Genomic DNA, 12,630 nt, shown 5'->3' on the forward strand with positions numbered 1-12,630 from the left:
TTTACAATACTAGAGACACAGCAAGACAAGGGAATTCATCAAGCCCTTGAGGGGGAACTATGCATGACTTCTGGAGTGCATTTGGCTTGGCTTGTTTGTGAGATTTGACTTAAGTAGTTAATGTGTTAGCATGAAACTTCTGTCATCAACTAGTGGGATCTCACCTGATTCATCAATCAGGAATATCATGACTGTATTGCCTGGAGCACCTCTAATTCACAAAGAAATGCAACAGCAAGCATCAATTATGTATATAATGATACATTATATGTATAATTGTAATACAGTGTAAAATAAAATAATATAGGTGGACTTAGACAGATTTCACTGTGACCATTTGAAGGCTACACACTTACTTTCATTATTTTTTTTCTCTACAGCTTTTATAGGCTGCCCCATAACAAAAAGTTCTCAGGGTAGCATTCAATAACAGTAAAGTGAACAAACAATTAATTATATCGCAACCTAAAAACAAGGACAGAAAATAAAACTATGAAACTAAAACAGAATTAAGGTTTTAAAACCTCTTTATCTAGCACAGAAAACACAGCCAAGTGAGGAGCTGGCAACCCTCTCTGAGGAGGGCATCCTACAGCTAGGACCAGCACTGAAAAGGCCTTTTCTCTTGTAACCTTCCCTGTACTTCACCTGGTGGGGGCACAGAAGGGCCTCCAAAGAAGATCTCAAGGCCTGGGTAGGTACATTTGGGAAGAGGTGATCCTTCAGGCACCCTGGTCCCAAGCTGTGAGCGACCTTAAAAATCAGGCAGTCACTTGTGAGTATGCTCAACTGAATTTGGGATTTACTTCTGAGTAAATATGCACTAAGCCAGACTAGAAGTCCTGTAATCAGAGTTACTTCACTTTGTATTGCTAACCTAGAAAACCTATGTGCCATGCTGGGATAGAGTCACATTCAAAGCAGCTATAGATTCTGAGAAGAAACATTCTCTAGCTACCCAATTTGGCTTCTATTGACCCTTTTTTTTTTTGCACCTAGCACACCACCTAAATTGTTGACATACACGCTGCTTAGTTTTTCTATATTCCTGTTTCCTACCCATCAAGAAACCTGTATATATAAGGATAGAGACAGATCTGGATAACCAGCTGGATCTCATATTCTCAAAAATGGGGATAGATGGTTATCATACGTTTTTCCTTCCCAGCAGCCCTATGTGCAACCTGAGACCTGCAAATCACCTCTAAAAGTGCCCATGTGAATGTCCATTACCTCCTCCCACATTCCATCTTAAGCTTGTGACTAAATGCAGACTCCATCCATGGCAGAGGTGGGTGAATATGTCAGTTTTGGTTTCTCTCATTTTCTGACCCTTAAGTTCAGTTCTCCCCATTTTCATATTAGGTTGTGATTTTTAAAAAAATCCTCATGAAAATTTATCAGCATTTTATAGGGATGGGCGAGAAATTTGACTGTTTGCATTTCAAGCCAAATGTATCAAATTTGCACTTCCCGAAACAATATGAGAACCACAATCCAGCCATCCTTTGAAATTTGCACTTAGTTGAATTTTGCAATGCAGTTCACCAGCCAACCAATGCAAATGTTAGGGGAAAATGCGTATGTTAAGGGAAAGTGTGCCTACAAATTAATATATGGGTGAAAATAACATACAAAAGGGCATTATATAGTGAGAAATTACTTGGAAAAATGTGTACCTTGGTCAAAACTGCCTACAAAAATATATTTATTAGGAGAAATTTGCACTAAACTGCTGGAGAATTTTCATGAGCATTTTTTTTTTAAAAATCACGGATTGCTGCAGAAATGTGGAGCACTGAATGAAAGGTGAAAACTGAAACTGTCAGATCTTTCCATCCTAGCACTTTAGTGCAAATTTCAATATACACATTTTTAATATAATTTTGCCTACTGTACACATTTTTACAAAGCGGTTCTCCCCAATATAATGCATGTTTGTATGTTATTTTCACTAATATATGCATTTGTGTAAACATTATTTTGCTGGAGAACTGCACTGCAAAATTTGGAGAAATATGAATTTTGAAGGATGGGTGTGTTTCAGTTCACATCTTCTTTTTGAAAGTGTCAGCTAGGTAGGTTTGCCTTTAATTGAGAACCCAATAAAATTTCTCCTGCATCTCTGACCCATAGCACTAACATCAGCTAATCCCCCCACTTCATTCTGCATACCATCTAGCCTCATGAAGAGTTCTGTAGAACTTGAAAGTTTGCATACTATTTTGCAGTATTTTGATTGGCCTAATGTTGTATTGTAGACAATTTAAGAGAGTCACCAGAGATCAGTCTTCATCCTCTTTATTACAGCCACATTCTGCTCCACCCGTTCAAACTCCTCCCCTTCCTGTTCTATATCTCCCAGCCTTATTTTACTACCAATCCCAATATGCAATTCCCTTAGCACGATATCACATATCCCCTTTATCTAAGAAAACTACTTCCTGCCACCCTACCAAACATATATGTAACACAGCAAACAATAACCAACCTAGTAACCTTCTTTGCTTTAGAAATTACATAACATAGTCTTTAGCCCACACAGGTGGTCGCCTGCTGCGTGGCAACTGTTGATCAAGTGGGAGTTCTGGTTGGCAATTTTGTGCATGAGGCAATCCATTAGAGTAATCAGTGTGAACTATGTTATCAGTAATATTATTCGCTGGATCACCACAATCAGGGGCCAGATGCGTAGCCTGCCCGATCTGGTCATATGAAGTTGGGTCATGCTGAATAGGGGCCAGATGGCGGGCATTCCATATGCGGCCGTCTGACAGTTTATAGGTGTATTTCGCTACTCTGGCAAGTACCTTGAAGGGGAGTGTAAATCGTGGTTCCCCTTTCCGCAGGATGCCTTGTTTCCTGACCCGTACAAATGAACCACATCGTATCCCCGGTTCCTTAGCTCCATTTTGGCAATCTGCATACCTCTTATATTTTTGTTGTTTTTGGTGTACTATTTGTTTCATGCCTGGCTGTAAAGAAGCATCTGACTTAGGCATGAGTAGTCCAGCAACATTCAGCTTTGTGCACATCTCCCGTCCATGTAACAATTCAGCTGGGGACTTTTGTGTTGTGGCATGCCGGGTAGATCTATAAACTTGTAAGAAATCTGTGACAAAGGGTTCCCAAGCTTTACCTTCTAGTTCAGCCATTTGTAGACTTTGTTTCAAACTCCTATTAAAACATTCTATCTCACCATTTGCCTGCGGATAGTAAATTGATGAGCGCCTGTGGCAAATATTTCCTTCTGACAGGAAAGTTTCAAATTCTACCAAGGTAAACTGGTTGCCATTGTCAGAAATCAGTTCCATTGGATCTCCTTCTCGACTGAAAACTGCAGAAAGGAAGGTGATAACAGCAGCAGAAGTAGCATGGGAAGTAAAAGCCACTTCAGGCCACTTACTAAAATATTCTATAAGGGTAATGGCATAACGACAATCAGCAGGTGTCCTCTCAAATGGGCCCACAATATCAATGGCCAACTTCTCCCAAGCTGAATCAGGAAGTGGTACAGGCTGCAATAGTGGCACATGTGTGATTGCAGTCTTGTCATGACGCTGGCAAGTCACACAAGATTTAATAGTATCTTCAACCTACTTATCCATACCAGGCCACCAATATAAATCATGCAATCGTTGCTTCATTCATACAATCCCTTGGTGTGTCTCATGGCCAATTGTATCAATTTCGCTTGTAACTCTGGTGGGGCAATGAGACGATGAGTACCACGGATTACAAGACCATCATGTAGAGATAGCTCATCAAGTATTTTAAAGAAAGGCAACAGAGTCTGATCCTCATTACGCATGTGGCGTGGCCATTTCCCTTCAAGGAAATCCCGTAACTTGCCGTGTATTGGACAGGCCAAACAAGCAGCTGTAAACTGCTCTTTGGAAATGGCTCTCAGGGCAGATGCAATGAGAGCAACCACTTCTGCATCATCTTCATGCTCACTGTCTGTGGATGGCAGAGGTAGGCGGGATAAACAGTCTGCTGTTACATTCTCAGTCCCAGGCCTGTACTCCATCCTGTATGCGAAAGCCAACAACTTAGCTGACCACCTAGCAATTCTCATCCCAGCTCTCCCTACACCTTTAGATGTCAGCAAGGTTGTCAAAGGGCTGTGGTCAGTGCATAATGTGAATGTGCGACCCCACAGATATGTGCACCATTTCTCTGTGGCCCAGACACATGCAATGTGCCTCTTTCTCAACTGTAGAGTATGACCTTTCTGCCCCTTGTAATGTCCTGGATGCAAATGCAACTGTCCTTTCTTGTTTGTCTCCATGAACTTGAGTTAGAACAGCCTCAAGCCCATAATGAGAGGCATCAGTAGTCACAATAGTAGGTAATGCTGGATCAAATAAGGCTAGTGCCGGGCAATGTACAATCAAAGACTTCACTGCGTCAAAACTGGTTTGTGCATCTGATGTCCAAGCCCAGGTTGTAGATCCACGGAGCAGCCGACGTAGAGGTTCCACTATAGATGCGTAATCAGGCACAAATTTTGCATACCAAGATGTAAGACCCAAGAAGGAGCGTAGTGTTTGTACATCTTTAGGTGGTGGGGCCTCCGTAACTGCTCTAACGTGGTCTGGATCAGGTTTCAACCCATCTTGTGATATAATATATCCCAAAAAAGGTAGCTCAGTCCATCTGAACACGCATTTAGAAAGGTTCAACTTTAATCCTGCATCAGCTATACACTGTAAGACGGCATGTAGTCGTTCATCATGCTCTGCTGGTGTCTGTCCCGCCACAATGATGTCATCCAAATAACACTGTACTCCTGATTGGTTCTTAAGGATGAGCGACATCATCTTTTGAAAAGCACTGGGGGCCAATGCTAAACCATATGGGACACACTTAAAATGAAACAAGCCATCATGGGTAATGAATGCTGTGAGGTCCCTACTATCTTCATGCAGTAAAATTTGATGATAAGCACTTTGCAAGTCAAGAGTAGAGAATACTGTGCCCCCCCTCAGTTCAGTGAAGACTTCCTCTATATGAGGGAGTGGGTGGCTATCAATTACCACTGCCTTGTATGGCTCCCTCAAATCCACACAGAGACGAATACTTCCTGGGTTTTTTTTGTATTACCACAATTGGAGAAACCCACTCAGAAGAATCAATTGCCTCAATGATGTCATTCTGCACTAATTTTTTAAGTTCCTGTGATATAGCCTCTCCCACAGCAACTGGCAACTGGCGCAGCCTCTGTTATACTGGCTTCACATTATCTCTAATTTTAACTCTGTGAATGAACCCCTTTGCACAGCCCACAGGTTCCTCCTCTCTGTGAGTGATTATAGTTGCAAGCGATGCTGGTTCCATAGCACTGTTGGAAGGTATTGAAGTGATAGTCCCATTCAGTACTTGCATATGCAATACAACAAACAGGTCTCTGCCCAGAATGGGAGTTCTCTCTGGTATCACATAGAATTCAGCTGCCACAGTGTTGAGAAAATCCAGATTGTGTGCATAACAGAACTACAGTACAGCTACTTTGAAGGTCTAAGGCAGTGGTTCTCACCTTTTTTGCTCCATTCCCCCCTTTCACCATTGTTCAGAATATAATTCCCCCCTACCCAAGATAGTCTCTCATAGCGTGTTGACATTTCGCGAGTGGCGGTGGTGTTTCTTGTGAGAGAAAAATTTCTTAGTTTATATTATAACAGAATTTCTTGGAGCACTTTCTGGTCTTTAAATAATAATTTAATTTTGCAAATGAAAATAATGCTGCATGTTCAAGAATCGATTTTAATCTGTGACATTCAATAAACTTTATTGAATGTCGCAGATTAAATTAAAAACAAACTACAATTTTACAGATTGTACATAATCTACAGGACATCACACTTTGCTGAATAGTGGTCCCAATTCCCCCCCTGGAACTCTAAAATCCCCCGCCGGGGGGAATTCCCCCCTTGTTGAGAACCCATGGTCTAAGGGGACAGACTGCAATGTACTAAGATAACAATAAAGAAACTAGCTGGACGTTTTTGTTTATCTTGTTTATGCAGATGTAATTGGCAATACCCAAAAGGCGATGGCACATCTTTAAGTTTCGTTTTATTAAATTGCTTGATTGTAACTTTTATTGCCACATAGCATTACTGAGATAAAGTATAAAACAAGGCCTGTTCAGTAATATGGCAGGCAGCTTACTTTACGCATAAACAGTGAGTGTGTCTCTATTCTGGGTTGAACCCTCGACTACTGACTTCTCGTTCTTGGTGGTAAATCAGAAAAGCCTACCAAGGGGAATGAACAGCAATATTTGCAACAACAGCATTTTTCTCAAATGCTACTGTTGCTGCTAGACAACCAAGAACTGCAATTGGATTCCTTGAATAACTTATGAGATGCAGTTTAAGTGCTGTAAGTGGTGAGCTACAAAAGTATTGCATGTAAACTGACTTGAGTAGTATGGAAACTGCAGAGCCTGTGTCTAACATCAACTCAATATCCTGAGAAGTGTTTTCTGCAAGGGCAGACACTGTTACAATGCATGTCAATCTATCCACTATAGAGGCCTGAGCAAGATCATCCATGCACAAAACAGTAACTTCTGGTACAGCAACTTCATTTGTAGGTTGCAAGGACTGGGTACTCTGGCAGACCCATGCAAAATGTCCTTTCTTTTTGCACTGTCTGCATTGAGCTTCCTTTGCAGGGCAGTTAGCATAATTTACTGCATGTTGTATTGAACCACAGCTGTAACATTGTACACATTTTGCAGATTGCAAAGTTTTATTTGCACCATCTTTAACATTGCCCAAAGATCTTTTTGTTTTCTGCAGTTGCAAAGGCTGCACAGCCTGTACAGGTTCTGTCATGCTTTGACCCATTAACTTCGCTTCTGCCACTGCAGTTTCTATCTGGCTAGCAATTGTCATGGCTTTCTGTAGGGTAAGGTCAGGTTCTAGCAAGAGGCGTTCCCTGATGCGAGGCATCCCTGTCTTCTCTATTAACTGATCACGAATCATTTCCTCTGCCATATTTCCAAAATTACAAGTAACAGCTAATTCTCTTAAAGCAGCAATATCTTGATCTGTCTTTTCTCCATGCTTCTGTCCCCACCGGCAAAATTTATAGCGTTCTGCCACAATATTGACTCTGTGTGTGTGTGTGTGTACTGCCTTCAAGTCAATTCCAACTTATGGCAACCCTATGAATAGGGTTTTCATGAGGCTGAGAGGCAGTAACTAGCCCAAGGTCACCCAGTGAGCTTCATGGCTATGTGGGGATTCAAACCCTGGTCTCCCAGGTCTAGGCACAAAGAAATTCCTTAAAGCAGTCAAAGCTGTCTCATATTTATCATCCACAATAGGCAGATTATAGAAGATTCTCTGAACTTCTGCTCCCAAACAATGAATAAGTAATGCACGCTTTCTTGCCTCTGGAAGTTCCTCATCATGAATGGCTAGTACATATGTATCAAACATTCTAATCCAAGAAGTAAATGGAATCACAGGCTCACCCAGGGTTTGAAGGAAAGGTGGTGGGGGAGACAAAGACAAAAGCGCCATCCCACCTTCGTCGCCAAAATTGTTGTATTGTAGGCAATTTATGAGAGACACCAGAGATCAGTCTTCGTCCTCTTTATTCCAGCCACATTCTGTTCCACCCGTTCAAACTCCTCCCCTTCCTGTTCTATATCTCCCAGCCTTATTTTACTACCAATCCCAATATGCAATTCCCTTAGCATGATATCACACCTAACAAAGGCATTGGACTACTGTGGATTTTAGAATTTTTCTTACAGGTCAACACAGCTACCTTTGTTTTTTATGTTCAAAGCACAGTGCCTGCATAACATACATTCATTCATTAGTAGGAGGGGTGCTTCACACATGACAGGAGAGAAAGATGTGTACCTGTGGCATAGTGTTAGCTCTGAGAACAGGTATAGTGTAGTAGCTAAGACGTTGAGGCACAGCTAAAGAATTGTGTGATTTGGATGTCACTTCTGACATGAAATTACTAGGTAGTCTTGGGCAGGTCATTCTCTTTCAGTCACAGTCCTCATTACAACCAGAAGATGCATCTGAAACATTTTGAACCACATCTCAGTGGTAGAGCATCTGCTTTGCATGTAACAGGTCCCAGGTTTAAACCCTGGCTTCTCCAGGTAAGATTGGGAAAGACCTAACTGAAACACTGAAGAGCTGCTGTCAATGTACAATACAGAGATAGAGAGACCAATGGTCTGAAAAGGCAGCTTCCTATGTCCCTAAGGGTTTTCAAACTAAAGATGCTGCATACATTAGAATCACAGAATTACAGAATAAAGGAAGAATAGCGTTGGAAGGGGCCTATAAGGCCATCAAATCCACCCCACCACTCAATGCAGGAATCCAACTTACAGCATACCCAATAGGTGGCTGTCTAGCTGCCCCTTGAATGCCTCCAGTGTTTGAGAGCCGTCCACCTCCCTAGGTAATTGGTCCCATTGTAGTACCTCTCTACAGTTAGGAAGTTTTTCCTGATATTCGGTTGAAATCTGGCTTCCTGCAACTTGAGCCCATTATCCCATGTCTGGCACTCTTGGCCCTCCTGTGTGTGACACCCTTTCAAGTACTTGAAGAGTATTATCATATCTCCCATCAGTCTTCTCACAGCTAAACATGACTAGTTCTTTCAGTCTCTCCTCATAGGGCTTTGTTTCCAGTCCCCTGATCAGCCTTGTTGCCCTCCTCTGAACCCATTCCAGTTTGTCTACATCCTTCTTAAAGTGTGGTGTCCAGAACTGGATGCAATTTCAAGATGAGGCTTAACCTATGTCAAATGCAGGGGAACTAATACTTCACATGATTACACCTAACAGAATTTACACTCATTTTAACTTGAGAATTATACAGTGCATCTTGAAATATAGTATGCAAGCCACAAATGCATTCTTCCATCAACCTAGTAAAAACCAAGAAGTGATTCTTCTTTCATTAGCTAGAAGTGAACAGAGTTTCTCATTCCATTTTCCACCTGTGAAGTCAATGTGCTGCTACTCAAAAACTTACCAGTTCTGATTCATCAGGTGTACACCCACCATTTATGTAGAATAAAAGGTCAACAGCTTTGATTTTGCCATCATTCATGAATCCCACCTAAAAATACAATAGCACATTGTAGCAGATACAACACATTAAACACATTCTTCATCCTCTATGGGAATTTTGACTACAAAAAGAATTGTCAGATTCTACAACATTTTAAACCTCATTATCATTTTATTTCAGGTTTTACAAGGTTAGCAAAGGCACAATGCAACATTTTAATGAAAATTAAACTTTTGTTCCATAAGGCTCAGAAAAATAAGGGTGCTTCTAAGATGGGCTCTTAATATTCTAAATGGGTCATGTGATATTTCAAATGGGTTGTTGGCAGCTGTTTGTGTGTGTGTGTGTGTGTGTGTGTGTGTGTGTTTGCTTATTGGATTTCCCCCAGAAAGGGTAAATCTGGATTAAAAAAGGGAATATAGAAGGCATTTTCAAGACAATAATGTCAGGTGAATGCAACAATAAACTTGCATGCATGAGGAGCACCGATCCCACAATGTACACCCATCTGGAAGCATCCTAATTTTTTTCTCCAAATAGTCTTATCAATGGACCTAAGGAATGATATGAACAACAAAAAATAGCATACCCCCACCAAACATAAAAAGAAAGAAAAACAAAAGTTAACTTTGCATTGCAGCTGATCATGGTAAGCATGCTGACTGAGAAGGTGTTTAGTAAAGAAATTTTTTTTATAATATTTTTGAGGTATTTTTGAAGTCACTTGAAATTCTGCCAATGAATAGTCCTTCCAGTAGGTTGTGTGTGATTCCAACATAGCATAGTACCAAAAGAGAGGCAGGCGTCATAGCCCAGTGATCTGGTACACACTTTGCATGCAGACAGTTCAGCGGTGGTGTGATACAAGGTGTGATTTGGGAATAAAATTAATCAAGGTATGATACCAAAGGGGGGGATATAAAGCAAATCAAAGCAAATCAAGGGGAGATGTAACATGAAAATGTTTATGCTTGCTTAAAAGTATGCAGCAGAAAACCCCCCAGCACTGGCCTCAGTGACTTCCTCTTTCCATAGGTAGGCAGTTGGAAACAACAAGGGTGAAACACGTTGCGCAGGCATTGCTTGACCATTATGAGTCAATAGGACCGCTCTGATGTGTGGCAACAGGAAAAAGCAGCTGACACAGCCATAAGGGGACTTATGCAGGGGCAAGAACATCTTGTGATGCTTGTGATGCAAAGTCACCCAGGGTATGTGGAAAGCACTGAAAGACACCAGGAGGGAGGGGTGCGAGTAGACAAGACACGTACACAGTTGGGAAGCAGCCAAAGGGCGGTGGCTCAATGCAATCCTATGGCAGAGAAAGGGGAAGTACGGTTGATGGGAGGGGGAGCAAGGAGTGTGTTAAGAAACCTATATAACCTATGCATATGTAACCATGCGCCAGACTTGAACCTTCAGGCGTGAGTCGAGGGTCGGTCTCCTTTTGCAAAAGCTTGTGATAGTCAATAAAGGTGATTGGATCAGAGCTGGTCTCCCGTCTGGTGAATTATTGGGCATTCCCACCAGGTGAAAACGACCATTTGTGTAACAGTGGCACCTACGCTTGGCTGGCAGGGCTGGAAACATCTCTTCCTGAGACCCTGGACAGCCACTGCTATTTAAGTGTAGACAGCTCTGGGGGCAAGATGTTCCTTATATCTGAAAGATTCTGGATGTCTGCCATCCATCCTGCAGACCCCATCATACATATTTTCTGTTTGACCGTACCATGCATCTCAGGCTTTTGCAAGGTATTATTACCTTGGTTGGGCTGGGATCAATATTACAGTCACTCAACTGGTTTCTGTTTGATGGACTACCTGCTCATTTTATGATTATCGTTTGTATTGTGTTTGGTTTCCTTTGTGCCCCACCCTGGGATTTTGCAATGACAGGCAAGCTAATTTTTTAAATAAATAAATACTTTTGGGATCAAACAATCCTTTCGTGAAGAATAGTGAGAGACATCTTAAGGACATTTTAGCATATGTTTTAAATTGCTTTAAAAATGTGTATTTAAATTTGTATATTTGTTTTTAATGTTTTTAATTGTTGTAAACCACACGGAGAGCTCCGGCTATGGGGTGCTATACAAGTGCAATAAATATATAAAAATAGTAAATAAATAAGGACATAGCCCAATGGACATGCAAAACCCAGTTCAGTGCAGGCTTGCATGGGATAGACTTGTGTGTGACTGAAGCAGAGGTTGTCAGAATCAGTATTACTTACTTTGTATTTCCCCAAAAGAGGATGTCGCCCTCCAGGTATTAGCATGTCGTCATCTCGCTCCAGAATAAAACGGACCGGACAGCCAGTTCTAAACAAAATAAACATAGGCTTAGGCGACCTTCAGGATAAGCTACTTGGAGAACAAACAGCTCCTCCAGATACCCTGTTTATTGAGCATTCATCCTGATTTGCTTGCACAAAGTTTACACAGAGGTTAGACTATGTCCACTCTTTATTGAGCATTTGTTCTGATTTATTTGTAGGGTTCTACAGCAATCAGCGTTCATGCTGATTTGTCTACACAGTGTTTATATGTCTTCCTGTTAGTCATTCATTCATCTCACATTTTTCAGTGCACTCATTGCTCTAGGGCAACAGGCTGCTTTAACCCACTTTTAATTGTGCAAAACTAAATTTCCAGTATGTCCTTGAATCCCTCCCACAAATTAATGACACTCTGGAAGTGATGCAAGAGTAGATGCTGACTGAATGCCCTTGAGTTATACAGCATGCATGCCCTATCACAAGCTGTATGGATATTATTACACTTTCTGTTTAAACAAGATAAGCCACCACCTTCCCCACACCACCAAGTATCCAACAAGCTAAAGAGGGAAAGTCAAAAGATGGTGATGTGGAAAAACATTATCAGGAAGCCAGAGTGCACCAAGCACTACCAGAGCTATTTACAGCCCTTGAACAATTTCATGCACTTGTCTGTTGCTCTCTTCCACATCTGTAACCCACCAGTTTAAGTGGTAGTAACATTGGGGGGGAGTTGGAATGGGATGGAGAAGGACAAAGGAAGTTCTGGGGGTATGCAAACTATGCTGAAAATGTTTATGTGCATTCAGAAGCTTCCATTTCAGCTGTTGCATTATGTGTGAAGACTCTCCCCATCGATAAAATGAAACCAAGTATATTCCTAGACTCACTTCAAGATGAAACTTGGAATCTCAAAAGTGAGTTAAGGAGTGCCCATGGTTTCATTTCAGTCTGGATTGGCAATGGTCACACATGGTGCCAAGACTGGGGATAGGAGGGATTGGGAATTTGCACATGAAAGCAGAAGCAATCCCATGGCGTGGTCGAGCTTCCTAAACTCTGGATTTTTTTGTGATATATTAAAAAGTATGCAACAGTACTGTTGGGGAATGGAGAAAGAGAGTTAATATTTCGAAGAAGGCCATCTGCACTGCAGTGCAGTGTGTGAAGAAGACATTCTGAAAGGGATGTTAAGATGGCCAATGGCATTATTGCATTTTGGCGGCTCTGGGCCTCTGTAGGACTAAACAGTTGCTTCTCTTCATAAGAAACAGTTGCCCTTCCT

The 12,630-nt window shown here is 41.5% G+C and overlaps 1 protein-coding gene across 2 annotated transcripts in view; it reads right to left on the minus strand.

Annotated features, from left to right (window-relative positions):
- Positions 1-12,630, minus strand: part of LOC133376271 (aldehyde oxidase 3-like) — a 95,897-nt gene that overhangs the window by 24,531 nt on the left and 58,736 nt on the right. For both annotated transcript variants that reach the window (XM_061608057.1, XM_061608056.1), the window contains 2 exons: positions 11,301-11,388; positions 9,027-9,113 (listed from right to left, as the gene is read on the minus strand). In XM_061608057.1, the coding sequence (XP_061464041.1) occupies positions 9,027-9,113; positions 11,301-11,388 (175 nt within the window). The remainder of the gene's footprint in view (positions 1-9,026; positions 9,114-11,300; positions 11,389-12,630) is intronic.

Source organism: Rhineura floridana, chromosome 2, assembly GCF_030035675.1.
Source record: "Rhineura floridana isolate rRhiFlo1 chromosome 2, rRhiFlo1.hap2, whole genome shotgun sequence".
In the NCBI taxonomy this organism is placed as follows: domain Eukaryota; kingdom Metazoa; phylum Chordata; class Lepidosauria; order Squamata; family Rhineuridae; genus Rhineura; species Rhineura floridana.